Raw genomic sequence first — 21,703 nt, 5'->3', positions numbered from 1 at the left:
GAAACATCTCCACATGTCTGATCTCTTCAAGGAAGGGTTATCATTGATAAAGCAGCTGAAGATTGAGTTGAATACTCCCAAATTGTCTAGCTGCAATTTCTATATCCTTTCATCTTAAGCTCAATAATCCAGCTGAGAAATTTTCCCTTCCAGATTCCTAAACTTCTAAGTCTCCCAAACAGTTACAAAAATTTCCTTCAAACTTCCCAACTCTCCACTAGTTCCAGTTGGCAATTAGGAGCACAGACATTATGTTGGCCTTCATGCAAGAGGATTTGAGAAGGGTGTTTCACACAGCCCTGGTGAAACTGCATTTAAAATATTATGTACAAGTCTAATTGCCCCATTTAAGGAATGATGTACTTCTGTTACAGGGTGTACAGCAAAAAAAAAAAAATCAACAGATTGACTCCAGGGATGAAAGGTTTGTATTATGAGATGAAGCAGATTAGACCCATCTTCTTTAGGGTTTAATGAGACACAACCCCATTAAAATGTGTAAGATACTTATCGCATTTTAACAGGGTGGATGCAAAATGAATGATTCAGGATAAAGATGAGAAGAAATTTCACTAGCTTTTGGGTAAAGAATCTTTGTATTTCTCTCCCCAAAGGATTCTGGAAGTTATGAAGTCAAGCATGTTCAAAATAGAAATCAATTTTTTTTAGATAAAGGGAGTCAACAGATATATAGTTCATGCAAAAAAAAATGAATTACAGAGGAGGCATAAGGATGGGAATAGCCTACCTGTTGTTTGCTGTGTTGGCCAACCAGAAGAAATAGATTCCGTCCTAAACTCTACTATTATACTGGGCCATTGATTGGCTGTATTTGTCCTCATAATCTGTTCTATTAACTTGCCCATGTTCTATTATTCATTAGGTTATCCATTTGGAGTGTCAACAAATTTCATGAACAATTCTATGCAAATCAAAACTCAGCACAATTTCCAAAACAATACGTCCATCCATCTATAATCCATTAGTGCTGTAACAAAAATCCAGTTTCTCTTGCGGCTTATAAGGAGAAATAACAGCAGTTTGGTTATTGCTGTCACTAGTATTGGCCTATAAGTGACTCTAAATATACAACAGGATATAAGTGACTCCGAAGTCTGGAGTTTTCCCACCCATGGAGGTCCCTAGGTGCTAAACTGACATGAGAGCAGATCATGCATTGATTTTCTTTGGGCCGTTTTGTTTATCAACACAAAACAAGGCAGGGTAAAAAACAAAATTAACTGTAACAGTAGATTTCCAAAATAAAATATACAAAATCAGAATACATTACAATACCTTTAGAAGAAACACGGCACAATCAATATGCCCATAGAAGATACTTCGGTGCAGAGCAGTCCATCCAGATTCTTTATCTTTCACAGAAGGATCAGCTCCTTTTCTTTCAAGGAGCCATTCCAAAACAGACTTCTTGCCACAAGATGCAGCCATGTGTAGAACAGTTCTACCAAAACTATCTTTCAGGGATGCTGCATTATAGCAATAATATGAAAGGAAGACCTTATTCTGGCCTTCAGTTCCCTTCGTCACCACTGAAATCACGTCGAGGGCATGCTGCAGAGATCGGCATTTCGGAGTGCAGTCAGCAGTCACAGAATTCATCCTGTTCCCAAGATCCAGGTCTTCTTAAAAATCTCAAGGGCTAGGGAACTTGGAACAAATGCCTAGAAACTATCAGGACACTAGATTTGTGCTTGTGTTGTAAAAACACCGCACTCTAGCAATTCTGCACTCTTAGTTACACTCTCAGTACATGAAAACAGTATGGAATTAGTCCAAGATGCTGCTTTTTGGTGTTATAAAACATTATAATATGGCTCTGTTGAAATTAAATAGCCAAAAATAGAAATTTAGTTACTTCTGTGTAAAATAAAAAAATATTGTAAACTTCCAATCAAATATAATTATTAAACCCTTCCGAATATTGTTCCTTTGAAGCTAACCACCATAGGGGAAGGAAAGCTCCCCTACAATTCCTTTCTTCTTTATGCCTCCATAATTGCAAAAGGTACCTGTAAAAATAAAATCAAAAACAGATCAGTACAATCTAAATATTTTCAATCATAGATATAATTTACTCTTTTTAAATTCGGACAGGATAGCTGTTTTAAGGAACATGGAATGTTAAATAGAAGATTTCCCTGCTTCACAATGGAATTTTACAACAAACCTGTGGAAATTATGAATCACTATTTATGTGTTCAAATTAACATTCGACAAAAGGAAATATCAATGATAAAATTTCATCCCGCCTTTGATGTACCAGTGTAACTTTTGGGGCATTGAGAATATGAGTGTTTTAAAATCAAGACGTCAAACTCAGCACATTTTTCTATTTGGGAATAGTCATCTCCATTTCCGAGAAGCAGGTACCCCAAAGCACCAAAGAGATGTCACCAATGAAATCTTCATAAGATCCTCAAATCCACCAGCAAGATAATCGAATACAATTACTGTTCTGTTCTTAGCTCTTAGGCTCCAGTGTTTGATAGTCCATGCTGCTTGCAATCCCAGTACCCAACTTACAAAACAGACATTCTATTCCAAGTAAAAACACAAAAATTATGGAGGGTTCAGCAGGTCTGACCCATAATTTTTGTAATTTAGATATACAGCATGGTACTTTCAGCCCACAAGTTTGTGCCATCATTAACACCCAACTAACCTACACCACCCACCCCCCCCCCCACCCCGGTACATTTTGAACTGTGGGAGAAAACCGGAGTCCCCAGGGAAAACCCACGCAGACCTGGGGAGAATGTAGAAGCTCCTTACAGACAGAATTTATCGTCATGAACAGGTCATGGAATTTGTTGTTTTGCAGCAGCGTCAACAGTGCAAATAATGTCATAAATTACATTTTAAAAGAAATAAATTAGTGCAAAAAGAAGAGAAAGTAAGGTAGTGTCTGTGGTTCATTGTCCACTCATAAACAGGATGGCAGAGGGGTGGTGAGGGTCCTTGAGGATAGAGGCAATACTGGTAAGAAAAATGGCTATCATCGGGTGCCTGACATCCACGATCATTAAATGCTTCAAGAGGCTGGTCACATTAGCTCCAGCCTACCAGCCAGCCTCAATCTCTCCAATTCACCTACTGTTGCAATAGGTCAATAGCAGAAGCCATCTCTCTGGCCCTGCACTCAGCCCTGAAACATCTGGAAAACTATGCTAGCTTGCTGTTCCTCGATTACAGTTCTACCTTCAATATAGTATCAAATAACTTGTCTTCCAACTCTGGATTGTTGGTCTCAACCACCCCCTCAACTAGATCCTCATCTTTCTGCCCTGCAGACCCAATCAGTGAGGATTGGAGACAGCATCTTCCCATGATCTTTCTCTCCTATCGCTTATTCTTTGCTTTTTTTCGAGGATGTTGATGAGGGGAGGCTAATATTTAATACAGTTCAGATGGATATTAGCAAAACTTTTCAATAATGTACCAGTCAAAAAAGTAAAAGACAAGGGAGCACCTAAGCAAAACTGACAATTTGGACCCAAAAGTGGATCTGCTATAATAAGCAAAAGTGAACAATTAGTGGAACTTTGTTTTTCCCACATACACGGTTCCTTGTTTTTTGTAGTTAAAAATTAACAATTTTGAAGTGGATCAAGATGACAAGGTCTAAAACAGAATGCCAGTGTGCACTTTGGTGCTAAGTTTTTGAAACTTGGACATCAGCTTGAGTAATAAGGAGCTATGGCTCGAATGATTCCCAGAAGGTTCAGCAGTCCAGCAAGTTACGAGTTACAGGCATGTAATCTTGTAATCTTGATAAGTGATCTTATCAAAACACACAATGTTTGCACAGTACCACGCACAAATTTCACAAACTTACACCAAGTACCACAATAATCACCTGCAATATATATTAAAAGTACATCTTTATCCAAAATGGTAAGATCCAAGGTAAAAAAAACCTACAAATTTAATTTTAAATGATTAAATTAGGTATCCTGTTTATTTCAATATTACACTCACAAATCAAATTCATGCATTTACTTTTTTCTAAATAGGTTGTATCTGGAGAGAGCAGTCTGAGTTATAAAACACAAATTATGTACCACAACTTGGTGGATCAAAGGATTACAGATAAAATACATGCAATGTCACTAACAGAATTAATTCACCTATAGCCGCGCGTCATTCAAAGAAAGACAAGAACGGATATAGCGAGGTATAGCTTTGTATTTTATTGGGGCTGAGGCCGGCTTTTATACTATTGGCGTTACCTCCATTTGCCCCATCAACTGGAGTCACTGCCTGCGTAACAATAGCGGTTTTCCTGCACGTGGGCTCTCTTCTTGCATTACAATGCCTTCTTCCCTGCATGCTATCCCCAAGCTGTTAGCTGTGCAGCGGGGGCCAGCACCACGTTGGGAATGCTGGCCCCTACGCTGCCTTAGCCGTATGATCACCAGCTCGTTAGCAGAGTCCAGTGCCGCTGCGCGGTCTGCTGGATCCTGGTTGCGCTCGCTGCCTGGAGTGCAGCCCAATTGCCGTGGCAGTGTGCCGCTACACACACCAAATAAAGTTTGATATTATCTGACATTTACCTTTCAGACTACTTTCATCTTTTAGCCACTCATTACCACATATTTTAAACTTTCAAGACAAGCTTCTTGGAACAACAATAACACCATCTAAAAATTTGCCGACGATACCACAGTGGTGGGTTGTATAAAGGAAGGGGATGAGTCAGCGTACAGGAGGGAGACTGAAAGCTTGGCTGAATGGTTCACCAACAACAACCACGCAGTCAATGTCACCAAAACCAAGGAGCTGATTGTTCACTTCAGGAAAGCCAGAGGTAAACAATCCAGTGATTATTGGGAGATCAGAGGTGGAGACAGTGAGCAAATTTAGGTTCCTGGGAGTCACCATCTCGAAGGATCTTTCATGGACCCAACACAACAGTGGCATTGTGAAGAAAGCATGTCAGCACCTCTACTTACACAGGAATTTGCAGAGGTTTGGTATACCAGAAACCCTGGAAAATTTCTAGAGGTGTGGTAGAAAGTGGGCTGACTGACTGCATCACAGTCTTGTAATGGGGACACCAATACCACTGAGCGTAAAGCCCTCCAAAAGGTAGTGAATGTAGTGATAAAGTGAGTCAGTCAGGAGTCGGAGATGGTGTGTGTGGTATCTGGGGAATGTTGCATCTTGGGTAAATTCAAGATAGAAGCCTCCATATGAGGCCTGGCCTATGTGTGTTATGTTCTTAGGACTTTAGTTAACAAATCTAGTTGTTTAAAAAGAACCCAAGTTCCTTTATTGTAATGAAAGAAGCATCGCAGCGGGGAGTGGAAGAAACAGCGGGGAGTGGAAGAAACAGCGGGGAGTGGAAGAAACAGCGGGGAGTGGAAGAAACAGCGGGGAGTGGAAGGAACAGCGGGGAGTGGAAGAAACAGCGGGGAGTGGAAGAAACAGCGGGGAGTGGAAGAAACAGCGGGGAGTGGAAGAAACAGCGGGGAGTGGAAGAAACAGCGGGGAGTGGAAGAAACAGCGGGGAGTGGAAGAAACAGCGGGGAGTGGAAGAAACAGCGGGGAGTGGAAGAAACAGCGGGGAGTGGAAGAAACAGCGGGGAGTGGAAGAAACAGCGGGGAGTGGAAGAAACAGCGGGGAGTGGAAGAAACAGCGGGGAGTGGAAGAAACAGCGGGGAGTGGAAGAAACAGCGGGGAGTGGAAGAAACAGCGGGGAGTGGAAGAAACAGCGGGGAGTGGAAGAAACAGCGGGGAGTGGAAGAAACAGCGGGGAGTGGAAGAAACAGCGGGGAGTGGAAGAAACAGCGGGGAGTGGAAGAAACAGCGGGGAGTGGAAGAAACAGCGGGGAGTGGAAGAAACAGCGGGGAGTGGAAGAAACACCACAGTGTGCATAGTGAGTAACAGTCGGTACCAGCAGAGAAAGTATGCAGTTTAAAATCTCCTGACACTGTAAAATGGACTGGAAATGTCAACCACGTGTGGAGCCTGTTTAAACAAAGATTCATGTTTTATCTCCAAGCCATTGAAATCAATTGCAAACTGAAAACATGGAAGATTACAATGCTACTTACCATGACTGGACCTAAAGCACTAGAGGTTTTCAACACATTGGCAGAAGACCAGAGCAAATTTGACAAGGTTATCGAGATGTTTGATGAACACTGATCTCCAAAGAAAAAGGAAACCTTCACGGGTTTCGCTCACACACACAGCTGCAGGGAGAAACTTGTCCGTGAACTACTCTTTGCAGACGATGCCGCTTTAGTTGCCCATTCAGAGCCAGCTCTTCAGCGCTTGACGTCCTGCTTTGCGGAAACTGCCAAAATGTTTGGCCTGGAAGTCAGCCTGAAGAAAACTGAGGTCCTCCATCAGCCAGCTCCCCACCATGACTACCAGCCCCCTCACATCTCCATCGGGCACACAAAACTCAAAACGGTCCACCAGTTGACCTATCTCGGCTGCACCATTTCATCAGATGCAAGGATCGACAATGAGATAGACAACAGACTCGCCAAGGCAAATAGCGCCTTTGGAAGACTACACAAAAGAGTCTGGAAAAACAACCAACTGAAAAACCTCACAAAGATAAGCGTATACAGAGCCGTTGTCATACCCACACTCCTGTTCGGCTCCGAATCATGGGTCCTCTACCGGCATCACCTACGGCTCCTAGAACGCTTCCACCAGCGTTGTCTCCGCTCCATCCTCAACATCCATTGGAGCGCTTTCATCCCTAACGTCGAAGTACTCGAGATGGCAGAGGTCGACAGCATCGAGTCCACGCTGCTGAAGATCCAGCTGCGCTGGATGGGTCACGTCTCCAGAATGGAGGACCATCGCCTTCCCAAGATCGTGTTATATGGCGAGCTCTCCACTGGCCACCGTGACAGAGGTGCACCAAAGAAAAGGTACAAGGACTGCCTAAAGAAATTTCTTGGTGCCTGCCACATTGACCACCGCCAGTGGGCTGATCTCGCCTCAAACCATGCATCTTGGTGCCTCACAGTTTGGCGGGCAGCAACCTCATTTGAAGAAGACTGCAGAGCCCACCTCACTGACAAAAGGCAAAGGAGGAAAAACCCAACACCCAACCCCAACCCACCAATTTTCCCCTGCAGCCGCTGCAACCGTGTCTGCCTGTCCCGCATCGGACTTGTCAGCCACAAACAAGCCTGCAGCTGACGTGGACTTTTACCCACTCCATAAATCTTCGTCCGCGAAGCCAAGCCAAAGAAGAAGAGTCAAGAGGGTGTACCGCATTAACAGTGACAATGCGGAGAACAGCACAGAGGAAATACTGGATGAATTTCCATACATCTTCTGTGGGTTTGGAGTTCTACCATTCCCCTATAAGATACAGTTAAAGGAGGACGCACAGCCAAGGTGAATACCCCTAAAAAGTTCAAGCAGGAACTCAACCCAAAGACAGCACTGGGGGGGGGGGGGGGGGGTGGTGTCATAAAGAAAGTGGAGGAGCCCAGAGAATGGGTGAATTCAATGGTGTGTCAAAAAGAAGAATGGTGACCTACGCATGTGCATGGAGACAAAAGACAAGAATGCCAATATAAAGAGGGAACATTATCAGATTCCAACCAGGGATGAAATGACAACTGAGATAGCCAATGCAAACTATTTCACTAAATTGGATGCATCCCAGGGCTTCTGGCAAATAAAACTGCATGCTGATAAAACAAAATACTGTACTTTTAATACACTGCTTGGCCAATACTCCTGATCACTAATGTCTTTTTGAATTTCCTCAGCTCTTGGACTGTTCTACAGGACAATGGAGTACATCAAAGAAGTCATAAATGGGGTACGTGTGTACATAGATGACATGATCCTATGGGGATCCACACAAAAAAAAAATCAACAAAAGGCTCATCAAAGTGCTACATCACATACAGAAGTATGGATTAAAGTTTAACAGAGCAATATGTCAGTTTGGTGTGAAGGAAATCACTTTTCTGGAAGATAAAAAGCCAAAAAATGTGGAGCCAGACAAGACCAAGGTGAAACCAATTCTAGAGATGCCCAGACCCACTAAAAAAAAAGGGCATATTGAGAGTGCTGGGAATTACCTATAATAAACCCATCTTCCAAAAAATGTATCTAAGGAAGTTGTTACAGGGCAAGTGGACAGACAACAAGAATCCAAAGATTGATGATGAAGCCACAGCATTGACTTTGAATTGGTGTACACACCAGCGAAACTTATCGAGATGGCTGATGAGTTATCCAGGGCAATGACTCAGAGTGAAACACACAATGAGAGTTCCAAAGAGACAGACGTGAATCTCCACGTGAATCTGATCACTGAATCTCTTCCTGTATCTGACATAAAGTCCAACCAGATCGCAGCTGAAGCAGAAAAGGACACAGTTCTACAGGAGATCATCAATAAGTTGAATGAAGGGATGGCCTAGAGGTGAATGTCAGCCATATTACAGCATCATAGCTGAGCGATGTCAATGGGCTTCTACTCAGACAGAGCAGAATTGTCATTCCTCCATCACTGCAACAAGAGATGCTGAAAAGGGTGAAGAAGGCACCTGGGAATGGAAAAATGAAAGAGGGCCAGAGCTGATGTTTACTGGCCAGGGATAAATGCTGACATTGACAGGATGGTTTCAGGCTGTGAGACCTGTTTGAAACATCACGCAAAGGAACCCATGATAATAACTGACGTACCAGAGAAACCATGGCAGAAAGTTGGAACTGATCTGTTCCACATGGATGGAAAGAATTAATTGCTGGTTACTGATTAAACATCTAAAGAAAAGGGGATATCATGATAGAGCGCTACAACCAGGAGTCAAAGACAGAGTGTATGGCATCTGGGGAATGTTGCATTCTTGTGGAGATTCAAGATGGAAGCCTCCACATGAAGTCTGGCCTGTGAGTGTTCTGTTCTTAGAGTTGTTTGCTTTAGTTAATAAACCTAGTTGTTTAAAAAGAACCCAAGTTCCTTAATTGTAATAAAAGAAACATCACAGTGGACACAGCCCAGGACATCACAGGCAAACCCTCCCCACTAATGAGTACATCTACAGGGAACGTTGCTGTTGGAGGGCAGCAGCAATCAGCAAAGACCCTCACCGCCCAGCTATATTCTCTGTGCTGCCATCAGGAAAGAGGTATAAGCCGCCTTCAGATGGCCACAATATCCGACCGTAAAGCCGCACATTATCCTCCTGTGCGGCTGTCGGGTGGCCATCTGAAACCGGAAAAGCCAGCCAGGCGGTCTACTTACTGAACCCTCCTCCAGGAGGTATAATATCCTGCTTCGAGTTGCGTCTGTAGCAGCTGAAAGCGGATGGGCTGCCAGGGGGCGGACTGATGACGTTGCGGTGACGTCATCAGCCATCGACTCTTGAGACTGGCAAATGGAGTTAAAGCCGTTAAAGTTATGGTCATCGCCAAAATGTATTTAAAATTTAAACAATCTTTCCATGAGTCACACCTGAGTCACAATTATTTTAAATATTTATGCAAATATTATCTAGGAACTTGTATAATTCTGAATCGGCAGTCGATTTTAGAACATGTGAAACACAATCTCACATTGTTTTTCTGGATTTTAACTTTTGTTAACTCAATAAGACAATTTTAGTTTCAATGAATCCAAAGTCTATTCTTAAAAGTATCAATTCAGGTCGCCCAATAGTAACATTGCCACTGAAGTGGCTGCCAGCTACTTGGCAATTGGAATCAAATCGAGAAAAGTTCACAACATGAAATAACAGATGAAACATCACCACCGTTGGGCTTTACTGAATTCATGTTTGTTGAAACCAATACTAACGGCACAAACTGTGGAATTAATCAACAACCTGATTCCCGCTTTTTAGTGGATTATTATTTTGATGACAAGAGTCATTAAATACTTACCTGACCGATAGTTCCAAGTGAACATAATGTTAACCCTTGAACAGAGATTTCGAAAAAAAAATCATGACTAAGAGTCGAACCGAGGACATTTCCTACATCTTCTATTTAATGAGTTGCTGAGGTTGATCTAATTTCAGTTACATAAATATTTACAAATGCGTCGACTGTACTCTGCAACCTTAGAGGAAAGTATTTTTGCGGAAAAGCACAATTCCAATTAAAATAAAAAGTTAAATCAGCTGTCCCTTCAACGATGAATCAGTAATTGATAATGAAGCATCTGCATTATTTAGAACCTCAAATTATTCTATTTCCTCCCAATATTTTCCCACAATAAATATTTGTCGGTGGATTTTTTTCCCGTTAGTTGATACAGAAATTTAACATGTTTCCTTTTATGTGGAAAGTAATTACACAGCCAAATTGTGTCAGTAACATGCTGGCCAGGATTGAGGCGTACGGAGGAGGGAAACTGGTCTAATTGAAGAGATCTTTGCCATTCTAAGAGAGTAGCAGAGACACTCTCTTGTCTGTAGGTCTATAGGTTGCAGGCAATTTCTGTGCTCCGAACAAACTACTTGACTATCGGCAGGGGGTTATTGAATTTCACACCAGAACAAGCCCTGCACTTTCTCTGCTACAGAAAATCTGGCCAGTCGCCTGGTTTTATATCCAGAACTAAAAGCAGCCTCCTCAGGTTTTCTTTTTCATTTCTGGCACACTGCAATTAAAGAGTTTAAAAATAAGTATTACACAATGCAGAACTTGATCTTTTCAGTATTCTTCGAAAACAAAAAACATGCTTATTTTACAGTTTGATTGTTATGGAACTCAAGCAGCAATTGGAGTATAGAAATTTACACGGCTCTCTTTCTAGATTGATTGCACCTACTGAAAAAAGTAGACAATTATTTTCATGCGCAATATGAATTGTTCACGCTTCCCAACGGTTAGCTCGAGTAAATGTTAACTTCGCAGGACCCGGCAGTATTTGGTACCTGGCAAGTTGGGCGGGCAAGGGGGAGGGAGACCAGCAGCGGGAGTCAAATCATGCCTGAGTTTATCAGGCATGACTTGACACACGCTGTAAATAACGTCAAGGCAGCGTGGGCAGGACTAGGCCACTGTCCCAAGTAGCCGGTTTTCGCTGCTAGATGGCTAGCAGTTAGCTGGCACATTTAAGTGCCAGAAAGCCGTCCATTCCGTGGCCACCTAAACGTGTCAGCTGAACTCCACTAGCCGCGCCTACAGGCGCATAATATTCCTCGGAACACCTAAAAGCGGCCATAGGTGCCATAAGACTCGCACCAACAGGTTCAGGAACAGCTGCTACCCCTCCACCATCAGTTTCCTCAATGACAAATTCAATCAGAGACTCATTTAAGGAGCCTTACTTGTGCACTTTATTGATTTTTCTTTTTGTTCTCACTATATTGCACAGTCAAGTTTATTTAAATTTTTTATCTGTTTACAGTTCTTTTATTTGTTTACATGTTTACCTTGTGAAGTTTATTTTTTGCACTACCAATTAGTGGTACCATGCCCGCAGGCAAAAAATAATTTCTCGGTTGTTTGTGTTGTCATCTATGCACTGACAATAAATCTGTAATGAAAATAACCTTGTATACCTTTTAGTCCAAGTTAACAAAGAGCCCAACCAATTTCTATATAATGAAAATAACTACACTGCTTTGTAAAATTAATTTGAAAATACATTTCACCATATGGAACTTTCAACATGAAGGCCCTATCCAAAAATATGCACATTTTAATGATTATTTTGTTCCCATTGTGACAGATTATGTTGTGTTTGGATTGTAAATAGATATGTCTTTGGGAGATAAATTGAGGCAGGTTTTTTTAGTGTTAGTCACATACAAACAGTTTATAACAGATCTTATTTGAAATACTGGAGCTCTGCTAATGCTAGACAAATCAGCCCCAAAGCCTTTGCAAAAGCTATGGAGAGTGCCAAGAGACTTCACTAGTGGATTGTTGTTTACAAAAAGGCAACAGATGAAAGAACTTGTCGGAGCCACAGATTGTCTGGAGTGGAACGTGATGTTCTAGGAGGGTCATGTGGTTTTGCAAACAGAGAGAGTCAAACAGGTTTTCTCTGTGTGTGTGTGTGTGTGTGTGTGTGTGTGTGTGTGTGTGTGTGTGTGTGTGTGTGTGTGTGTGTGTGTGTGTGTGTGTGTGTAAGCTTGTGGAAAACCCCATTTTGGAAGACGGGTTGTGAGTACTTAGTTCAGCCTGGTCAAACCCCTTGTGGTTCATGCAAGAGGATAGGATTGGCTGTCTTAATGTTTCACAAAAAGGAACTCTGTGATGTCCTGAAAGAGGTTATCATCTGGAGAACCCCGAGGGGCAAAGTTTCTTCAGCAAAACACTGAAGTGGCTGATTAAAAAGGAATCCATTGTGGGTATCCAGCGAACAACAAATCTCTCTCTAAAAACCGACAAGAACCTTTCAAACACCAAAGCCTGGTGAACTTTATAAATGTTAAATTCTGTGCACAGTCTAAGAATCGCCTGCAACCTGTGAACTTGGAGGAATGAGAAGTGAGATTGGACTGTGAATCAAAGAACTTTTCTGAACTTACTCACACATTACATCCATGTGCGCTTAGAATGAGAAGGGGGTTAAGTTAGTTTAGTTAAGTTAATGGTGACAAGTTAAAGTGTGATTCTGTTTTCATGTTTAAAGAGAATTAAAAGTAACTTTTGTTTCAGTAACCATTTGTCTTGGTGAATATCTATTGCTGCTGGGTTTTGGGGTCCTCTGGGCTCGTAACACCACGCATACTGTTTAAACCAAAAGTTTTAGGTTTTGATAGCTATATCAGAAAAACAAGAACATTACAAAGATGTCCCTGCAAATAACATACAATTCTCATGCAACAATTTCACACATATTGTGGATTTGCATCTCCACAGAATTGACGAGGCCAGATTTTACTGGACATCTTGCATTATATTACATTTTGAAAACTTTGGACTATCCAAAGCCTATTTCTCTGTCTTACTTGAGACATTTATTATTTGCCCAGCACTCCTTCAGTGAACACTCATTAAGAAATAACTATTTTAAAATTCATAGCATTCTTTTTACAAAAAACATACAAATTAGGAGCAGGCCAAGTTCCACCATTTAATAATTTCATGGCTGATCTGATTTATATGATCAAAAATAACTCAATCTTCATAGAAATTTATTATTGGTGTCCTAATTGGAATTTTTTTTTTTTAAAACAATCTAAGTTATAGATTCTTCTCATATTCAGTACAAAAATTAAAAGGATTTTCAATATAACATGCATTCAATTCAATCCAAGTTTTATGATCAATGCTAGTTTTAAAAGTGCTAGAAATAAAACCATTGGGAGCTTCTATAATTACATCCAAGAACTTTTTTTCCCCTCTCTTTAGTAAAGAGATCCTTTCTCTATCCCAATCGAATTACATTTTAAAAGTGAATTTTTATTGGTTTAAATTCAATTAACTGAGCTGATGACAGAAAATGCTTTTTTCAATGACAATAACCAAGTTACTACTCCAATATAAAGAAGTATTTAAGCAACATTGTGATTCATAGCATAGTTTGCATTGTGTAACCCGTAAAGTAAGCAAAAGGGAAAACACAAGAGAAATATGCCACAAATTGTGCCAAATCATTGGCGATGCCTAAAGCAGAAACACTTCCCCAATATGATAGGACAGTAACTTGAAACAGCCACACTAATTCAGGCCTGAAGAAAACTGAGATCCTCCATCAGCCAGCTCCCCACCATGACTACCAGCCCCCTCACATCTCCATCAGGCACACAAAACTCAAAACGGTCAACCAGTTGACCTATCTCGGCTGCACCATTTCATCGGATGCAAGGATCGACAACGAAATAGACAACAGACTCGCCAAGGCAAATAGCGCCTTTGGAAGACTACACAGTCTGGAAAAACAACCAACTGAAAAACCTCACAAAGATAAGCGTATACAGAGCCGTTGTCATACCCACACTCCTGTTCGGCTCCGAATCATGGGTCCTCTACCGGCATCACCTACGGCTCCTAGAACGCTTCCACCAGCGTTGTCTCCGCTCCATCCTCAACATTCATTGGAGCGACTTCATCACCAACATCGAAGTACTCGAGATGGCAGAGGCCGACAGCGTCGAATCCACGCTACTGAAGATCCAACTGCGCTGGGTAGGTCACGTCTCCAGAATGGAGGACCATCGCCTTCCCAAGATCGTGTTCTATGGCGAGCTCTCCACTGGCCACCGAGACAGAGGTGGACCAAAGAAGAGGTACAAAAGGACTGCCTAAAGAAATCTCTTGGTGCCTGCCACATTGACCACCGCCAGTGGGCTGATATCGCCTCCAACCGTGCATCTTGGCGCCTCACAGTTCGGCGGGCAGCAACCTCCTTTGAAGAAGACCGCAGAGCCCACCTCACTGACAAAAGACAAAGGAAGAAAAACCCAACACCCAAACCCCAACCAACCAATTTACCACTGCAACCGTGTCTGCCTGTCCCGCATCGGACTTGTCAGCCACAAACGAGCCTGCAGCTGACGTGGACATTTACCCCTCCATAAATCTTCGTCTGCGAAGCCAAGCCAAAGCAATTGTACATCAAAACTGAAGGCAAACCAAAAAGCAGACATATTTGTTTGTGATCACTGGAGAGAGATAAAACAGCCATTCTTAAGGTTCCTTAAACAAAACTTGGTGACATCAGGTCATTGTAATTGTCAGCAAATGACTTGTGAAGGAGCATCTATAACAATAGAACCTTGATTGGATGAAAGAAAAGAACTGTGTTATTGAAGGGTGGTTCTTGGATAGATAAACAATTAACATGTTCAAACTACAAAACTGGAACCAAAAGAGACACAGTCAATCTGAGAAGAGATGCTACACAGATACATTGATTTATATATTTTAAGTAGACAATGGTGAAAAGTAAACTGCATGTTAGAAAAGGATAAATATAAAGTACAGTCAATTAGATTAAGAAGAATTAGTTGAAGCAATCCTATTACAAAATGAAAACATTGTGAACTTTTAATCCCTCACCAAGTGTTGGCCAATTCACCAGAGGAAATATTTTTCATCAATATTCTGGGGATCAAATCAGCAGGACCTTGCACAAAACACTCACATTTTTAACACTGGTGATCAGAGATGTTAAATCAAAACTAAACTGAGTGAAACGAGAGAGATTTCAGATGCTAAAAAAGTGGAGAAACAAATTACTGGAGGAACTCAGCAGGCCAGGGAGCATCGATGGAAGGTAAAACATCATCAACATTTTAGGCCAAAATCCTTCACTGAGAATAGCAAGAAAAGGTCAGATGCCTGAATAATAGGATGGGGAAGGGGAAGCAGCACAGGAAGGCAGGTGGTCATGTGGTCACAGAGCTCGATAGCAGCAGTGCAAGAAAAAGAGTAAATTCATAGCTTTGCATTTTGAAGAAACATTTCTCCATTGTCTTCAAGATCAGTTGTATCCCACTGTGGCACATAGAAAATAGGTGTAGGAGTAGGCCATTTGGCCCTTCAAGTCTATACCGCCATTCATTTTGATCATGGCTGATCATCCACTCAGTACCCTGTTCCAGCTCTCTCTCCATACCCCTTGATCCCCCTAGTCATAAGTACTAAATCTAACTCTCTCTTAAATATAGCTATGGAACCGGCCTCAATCACTTCGTGTGGCAGAGAATTCTATAAATTCACCACCCTTTGAGTGAAAAAATTCTTCCTCATCTCAGTCCTAAAGGACTTCCCCTTTATCCTTAAACTGTGATCCCTGGTTCTAGACTTGCTCAACATTGGGAACAATCTTCCTGCAACTAGCCTGTCAAATCCCTTAAGAATTTTGAACGTTTCTATTAAATCTCCTCTTAATCGTCTAAACTCCAGCGAGTACAAGCCCAGTCGTTCTAGCCTTTCTTCATATGCAAGTCCCGCCATCCCTGGAATGGATGGAATTACCTAGAATCATGGCATTTATCAAGCAAAGATTTTGTCAACTCTAGCATGAGTACACAAGTACAATCTGCATCAAATTATTCCGCTGCAACTATTTGTGTTACACTGGACAACAAAGATTTTGCTTCCTGAACGCTTTGGTGTATTTTATGGACTTTGGCCTGCTGATCATGAAAATCACCTTAAAAAAAAAATGACCTGTCACATACCATTTTATTTTTAAAGATGCAACCTATTTTTGTGATTTTTCTGTCATATTTTAAGTCTACTTCAAGCATACAAAATCATGAAGTCCAACATGTCAATTAAATTTTATTTTCTGCATTCGCACTTGGACTTGTTCCCTGCTGATCTAGGTGCAGTCAGTGCATATTTACAAATATGGTAAAAGATTTCCCCAAGACATTGTGACCATGGAAAAGTGGGATCAAGGCAACTGGAATCCATCGATGCTGGCCAACTATTATTAGACACGGACAAAGAGGCATCAGATGCTGAGTACAAACAACAATCAGCAGCAAAACATTTTTAGGTTAGTTGAACTAACGCAACATGTCAGCATCATTATGCAATTAAAAATTCCAAATTCAATAAAAGTGAATTGAATGTTACTCCAACTTTCTACGTGGTACTGCAAATCTGAAATTATTTTTGTGCTGATCTTAAAATTGTCTTTCACAATCCCCATTTTTTTGGTCAGGAAGCAAACCTTTTGGAAAAAAATTGTGTCCAATGTTATTGATGATGTTACACCTGGAGGGCTATGCAATACTGATCTCCTCACTTGAGAAAGCAATAGCTTTGGAAGCAATGAAGAAAAGGCTCACCAGGTTGATTCGAGAAATTAAAGGGTTAGTCTATGAGGAGATATTGAGTAGCTTGCAACTATATTATTATCACATAGTAATTTAACAATTATTTCCACATTTCGGATCCACTAGACATAACCTTTTATTTTCTGCCAGTTCAATTTCAAGGCAGATTACGCAAGATTTATCTTTTAATCCCAGAAAAACATGCATTTGTTGTTATGAAGTTGTGCTACATCTTGCTTAACACTGACTCATCATAGTTACCGGTGGAGGAACTTTCCAAAAAGATCTTTAGCCTGAATAAACTCAGGAGGGCCCTTCTTGTATGTTTTTAATTTTTTTTTCCAAAAACCTGACTTGGAAGACCTTGATGTCTTCACAACATTTTCTCCCTGCATTACCAGTCTTGCTAAGACTGATTTTATTCTTTCTCTTCTTCTCCTGGTCTGTTTATTATCTATGTTGTGTTTTAGAATATAGCCTATCTAGTTTTCATTTGATTTATGGGAGCCTCAGATTATTTCATGCCGCCCAATTTACACCCAATTAACCTACACCCCCGGCATGTTTCAAATGGTAGGAAGAAACTAGAGCTCCAGAGAAAAACCCACAAAGGAAGAACGTACAAGCACCTTACTGACAGCACAGGATTCGAACCCCGGTCCCAATCGCTGGCGCGTTAAAGGCATTGCACTAACCTCTATGCCAAATGTGCCACCCCTTCAGATAATCAATTACAAATTTATAAATAATTGTTACAAAATTTGTTTTTGAATGGTAATGGTAGTACCACTATTGAACGTAATATACCCAGAAATATTGAACTTAACATATATGGGATTTGGCCTTAATAGATTGAATGTTTATAATTACAGTTATGTGTGCAGAATATAATTTTTGTAGGACAGGCCTATTTCAATATAGATATTAGAAAGCAAAATTGTGACATTTCCCATAATTTTGTATCCAAAAAGGAAGGTAAACATGTTGCAACTACTCCTTATGTATTTGCAATTAGGAATATAATCCTTCAAATAAATGGTACAAACAAAATAAAAATGTAATGAAAATTATGCAACTTGAATGCATCAACCAAGTATGTGCCTTTCTGTTCCATACATATTTCTGCTGGTGATCATACTTAGCAGAGTAGAAGGATTTGAAATTCAGACTTTAAAGGTTCAGGTGATAATCAGATTGCTTCTATTTAATTAATGTAGATGGCATAAGAATGGGCTTTTCACAGCCAAACATGTCATTGTGTTTATTGTAGCATATTCAGGTTACTTCTCCAGGAAATAATGGTGTAAGTTTGCCACAGTAAAACCCACACATGCTATTGTAGAAATTATAGCACAAAAAATTATGGACCTCAAAATTTCATTTTTTAAATTGCTGCTTTGAAACAGTAACAAGATATAGATGCAGAGCTTAAGCAGTTCCAGAGGGTGTACTATTACTGTAATGTGTTACAAAAATATTTATATCATGTTAAACACCACTTCTCTTCAATTATTTTAACCTTTTATCCTATTTAAATTTTTATTTTTGATCTTCCATTGCTTTGACCTAGATGTAATCTAATTATTTTTCTTTTATGCACTTAATTTAATATTTATTAATGAACTTGTCTAGTTCCATCATTTAGTTTAAAAAGATCAACAGAAATATAATTGTAAAGAATTCAAGAGTCATTAAAGATGTTGCCTAGAATGGGAAACTTCACGTGAAGCAAGGTTAACCGATCTAAGGGTTTCCTCTGTGAAGCGAGGAGGAATGAGAGGAGACTTAATAGAGGTATACAAGATTAAGAGAAGCATAGATAGGGAGGATAGCAAGTACATTTTTCCCTTGATGACAATACCAAGTACAAGAGGACATCTGTTTAAGGTGAGTGTAGCAAGATTCCGGGGAGGCAAGGTTATTACACAGAGTGATAGATGCATGGAATGTTTTGGCAGGAGTGGTGGTGGAGGCTGGTACAATAGGGACATGTTTAAAAAGAAAATGGATGTAAGAAAAATAGAGGGTCATGGGTGTATGATTGGAAAGGGTTAAAGTGAAGTAGGTTTATATAGGTCGGCACAACATCATGCGCTAAAGAGCCTATTTTGTGCTGTATCGTTCTGTATACTATACTCATTGGAGTTTAAAAAGATGAAGGGGATTCTCAAACATAAAATTATGAAAGGAGTAGAAAATATAGAAGCAGGAAGGTGGGTTGCACTGACAGGTGAGACTAAAACTAAGGGACATATCCTCAAGATTTGGAGTAGATGAAGACAAATATCACACACTCAGGTGAAAGGAGTGGCAAGTTTGAAGGAAATATGCAGGGCAAGCTTTTTTGTTGCATTAGAGTGGTAGCTGCCTGGTATGAACTGCCAAAAATCATGGTGGAAGCAATTACGACTCTAATATTTAAGAGGTTTCCAAAAAGATATATGAATTGTAGAGACTAGAGGGATATGCATCATGAATAAAAAGCAGAATTTAAGTTTAGTATGGGCATCATATTTGGCAGAGACACAAGGCCTATTCATTCTTGTGCTGTACTGTGTTCTGTGACTCCCATGGAATAATGGTAGAATTCTCTTCCAGGAAGCAGTGGAAGTTGTCTCATTAAATGTATTTAAGACAAAGAAAAATAGATTTTTGAATTGTAGAATTGAAGGCTATAGAAAACAGGCAGGTAAATGGACCTGACACCACAGACAGATCTTGTTGAATGGAGCCAGACATTCCCTACACCTGCTCCTAATTCTAATGTTTTCATGATCCAGGCCAAGTAGAACCAAGTGTGCCCCCAGCTCTGTTTTAAGGACAAGAAATCTTTCAAAATTTATTATGACAGATGGAAAATTGTAGATCATGAAGGAAGCCAATAGCGATACAGGCCATGCACAAGTTTGAGCCACCATGATAACAATTTAAACAGTTCCGCGGTCTCAAACAGTAAAGCTAAAGATCAATAGATCATCCTGAAATTCAAGCCAAATTACATATCTGGATGTGACAGATGTGTCTCTTGATTAATTGGTTTATTCAGATATCAACAAATATGCAGAACATGATTTGACTACATTTTTGACAGCTGTATATTGATTAACTCATAGATGGAAGGATGCCAAATTGAATTGCAAATTCAATGTTATTTTAACCCAGAATTTCATGTAAATAGAGAAACACAGAAGTTGCAGATATTGGAAGACAAGAAAAAAATGCTGAATGAACTCATGCAAGTCAGACAGCATTCATGGATAAAAATAATCAGTCAACATTTCACATCTGAACCCTTTAATGTGGCCAAGATAGAATACATAGAAGTTATATCGACACATAAAAGGAGCAGGGATTACATAATGTTAGAGAAAAAAAAAATCATTAGGTTTAAGACAGGAAATATGATGCACTATTCTTCAAGTTTGGCTCATTCATATAAACAAGTGCAATTCTGCAACTTTTAATTTATACTTTAATATTTCCAGGAAAAGTCCCAAATTTGGATCGACTGCCCAATTTCACAGGGAAGGCCAGAAAATCAACTCGAGAGGCCTCCAAGCTGGATTTAAGGTCAGCTGAACGCCAACATTGGTCAGAAAGGTGGGGAACGGTTTTGAAGCAGAACTTCACCGTTGGAAATGCTGCCCAGTGCGCCTGCACGATGAACGCGTCGGCGGACGAGGACGGCCACGTCGTCAGTGCACCGCCAAGGCATTGCTCACGAAAGCCTGGAGAGAGTAGTGAAAGGAGCGTGATCCCCTAGGGGGAGCCAGAGTCGCCCCCCTCCCCCCTCCCGCCTCGTCGTGCCACACCGGAGCCGCGGGCCTCCCTCCGAGCCGAATCGCTCGGTCGAGATGAGCCGATAGCCCGGCCTCCCGGTGGGGGCTGAGGCCCTCCTTACCTCTCGCTAGATGAAACGGGTGGGGCGGGCGGCGGCGGCGGTTTGGGGTCGGTTTGAAGCGGGGGAGACCATGGTCACACTCCAGCCAGCGGCTCCTTGCTCGGTCGGCACGGTGACACTCAAACAGTGGGTGGGCCGGCCGCAACAGGAAGCACCTCGCGCCGCAGGGCGCTGCTATTGGCCCAGCCCCTCAGCATGGCCGCTTCCAATTGGGCCGCACTAAGAGAGGAGTGGGGGGGGGGGGGGGGGGCAAGACAACCCTCTTGATGGAACGTGGCTGAGTGATACAGGTATCCCAAAGAAGATGAGAGACAGGAGCAGGACCTGGGGGAGGCTTGAACTTCTTCAGTCAGTAAGATCATGGATGATCTGGCTACCTGAGATCTGGTACTGTGCAATGAGACCGGTAAAATGAATTAACTAAAAAAGCTCAAAGCTGGGGAAACTCAGCAAGTCAACTTAATGCAGCAAAGGGACCACTAACATTTCGAGCTTGACCCTTTCATCAACGTACGAAATATTAGGATAAGAGGGGAGGGGCAGGGCGAGGACCACAGTCCCAAAGGGAGGAGGTAATAGTTGGATAAAGGATTGGGGCTGGTGGGATGGAGAGCTGGAGGAATGAAGACAAAGGGAAAGGGAGGGAGAACGGAGAGTAGGCTAGCAGAAACCAGAAAAGTTTATATTAATCTTATTGAATAGTGCCCAGGCGGAAAATCAAGTGGTGTTCCTTCAATTTGTGGGAGGAATAGTACTCGGCCATGGACAGTCATTTGAGCATGGGAGAGGGGCATGTGGTTACTTAAAATGTCTCATACAAATGAAGGGTGAAATACTTTGTCTAAAACGAGTGTATGGCGGAATAGTACTCGGCCATGGACAGTCATTTGAGCATGGGAGAGGGGCATGTGGTTACTTAAAATGTCTCATATAAATGAAGGGTGAAATACTTTGTCTAAAACGAGTGTATGGTGGAATAGTACGAGGCCATGGACAGTCATTTGAGTATGAGAGAGGGGCATGAAATTAAAGTGGTTACTTGAAATGTCTCATACAAATGAAGGGTGAAATACTTTGTCTAAAACGAGTGT

At 41.3% G+C, this 21,703-nt stretch overlaps 1 protein-coding gene across 4 annotated transcripts in view; it reads right to left on the bottom strand.

The window, feature by feature from the left end:
* ibtk (inhibitor of Bruton agammaglobulinemia tyrosine kinase) overlaps window positions 1–20,750 on the bottom strand; it is a 128,877-nt gene extending 108,127 nt beyond the window's left edge. For all 4 annotated transcript variants that reach the window (XM_069887386.1, XM_069887388.1, XM_069887387.1 and 1 more), the window contains exons 1-2: window positions 20,613–20,750; window positions 1,297–2,030 (exon numbers count right to left, since the gene is read on the bottom strand). In XM_069887386.1, coding sequence (XP_069743487.1) covers window positions 1,297–1,620 — 324 coding nt within the window. In that variant the 5' untranslated portion in view covers window positions 1,621–2,030; window positions 20,613–20,750. The remainder of the gene's footprint in view (window positions 1–1,296; window positions 2,031–20,612) is intronic.
* Window positions 20,751–21,703: the final 953 nt, after the last annotated feature.

The sequence above is a fragment of the Narcine bancroftii genome, chromosome 6 (genome assembly GCF_036971445.1).
Source record: "Narcine bancroftii isolate sNarBan1 chromosome 6, sNarBan1.hap1, whole genome shotgun sequence".
In the NCBI taxonomy this organism is placed as follows: domain Eukaryota; kingdom Metazoa; phylum Chordata; class Chondrichthyes; order Torpediniformes; family Narcinidae; genus Narcine; species Narcine bancroftii.
Note: the sequence above shows the minus strand (reverse complement) of the source record. Positions and strands in the feature narration are given on the sequence as shown.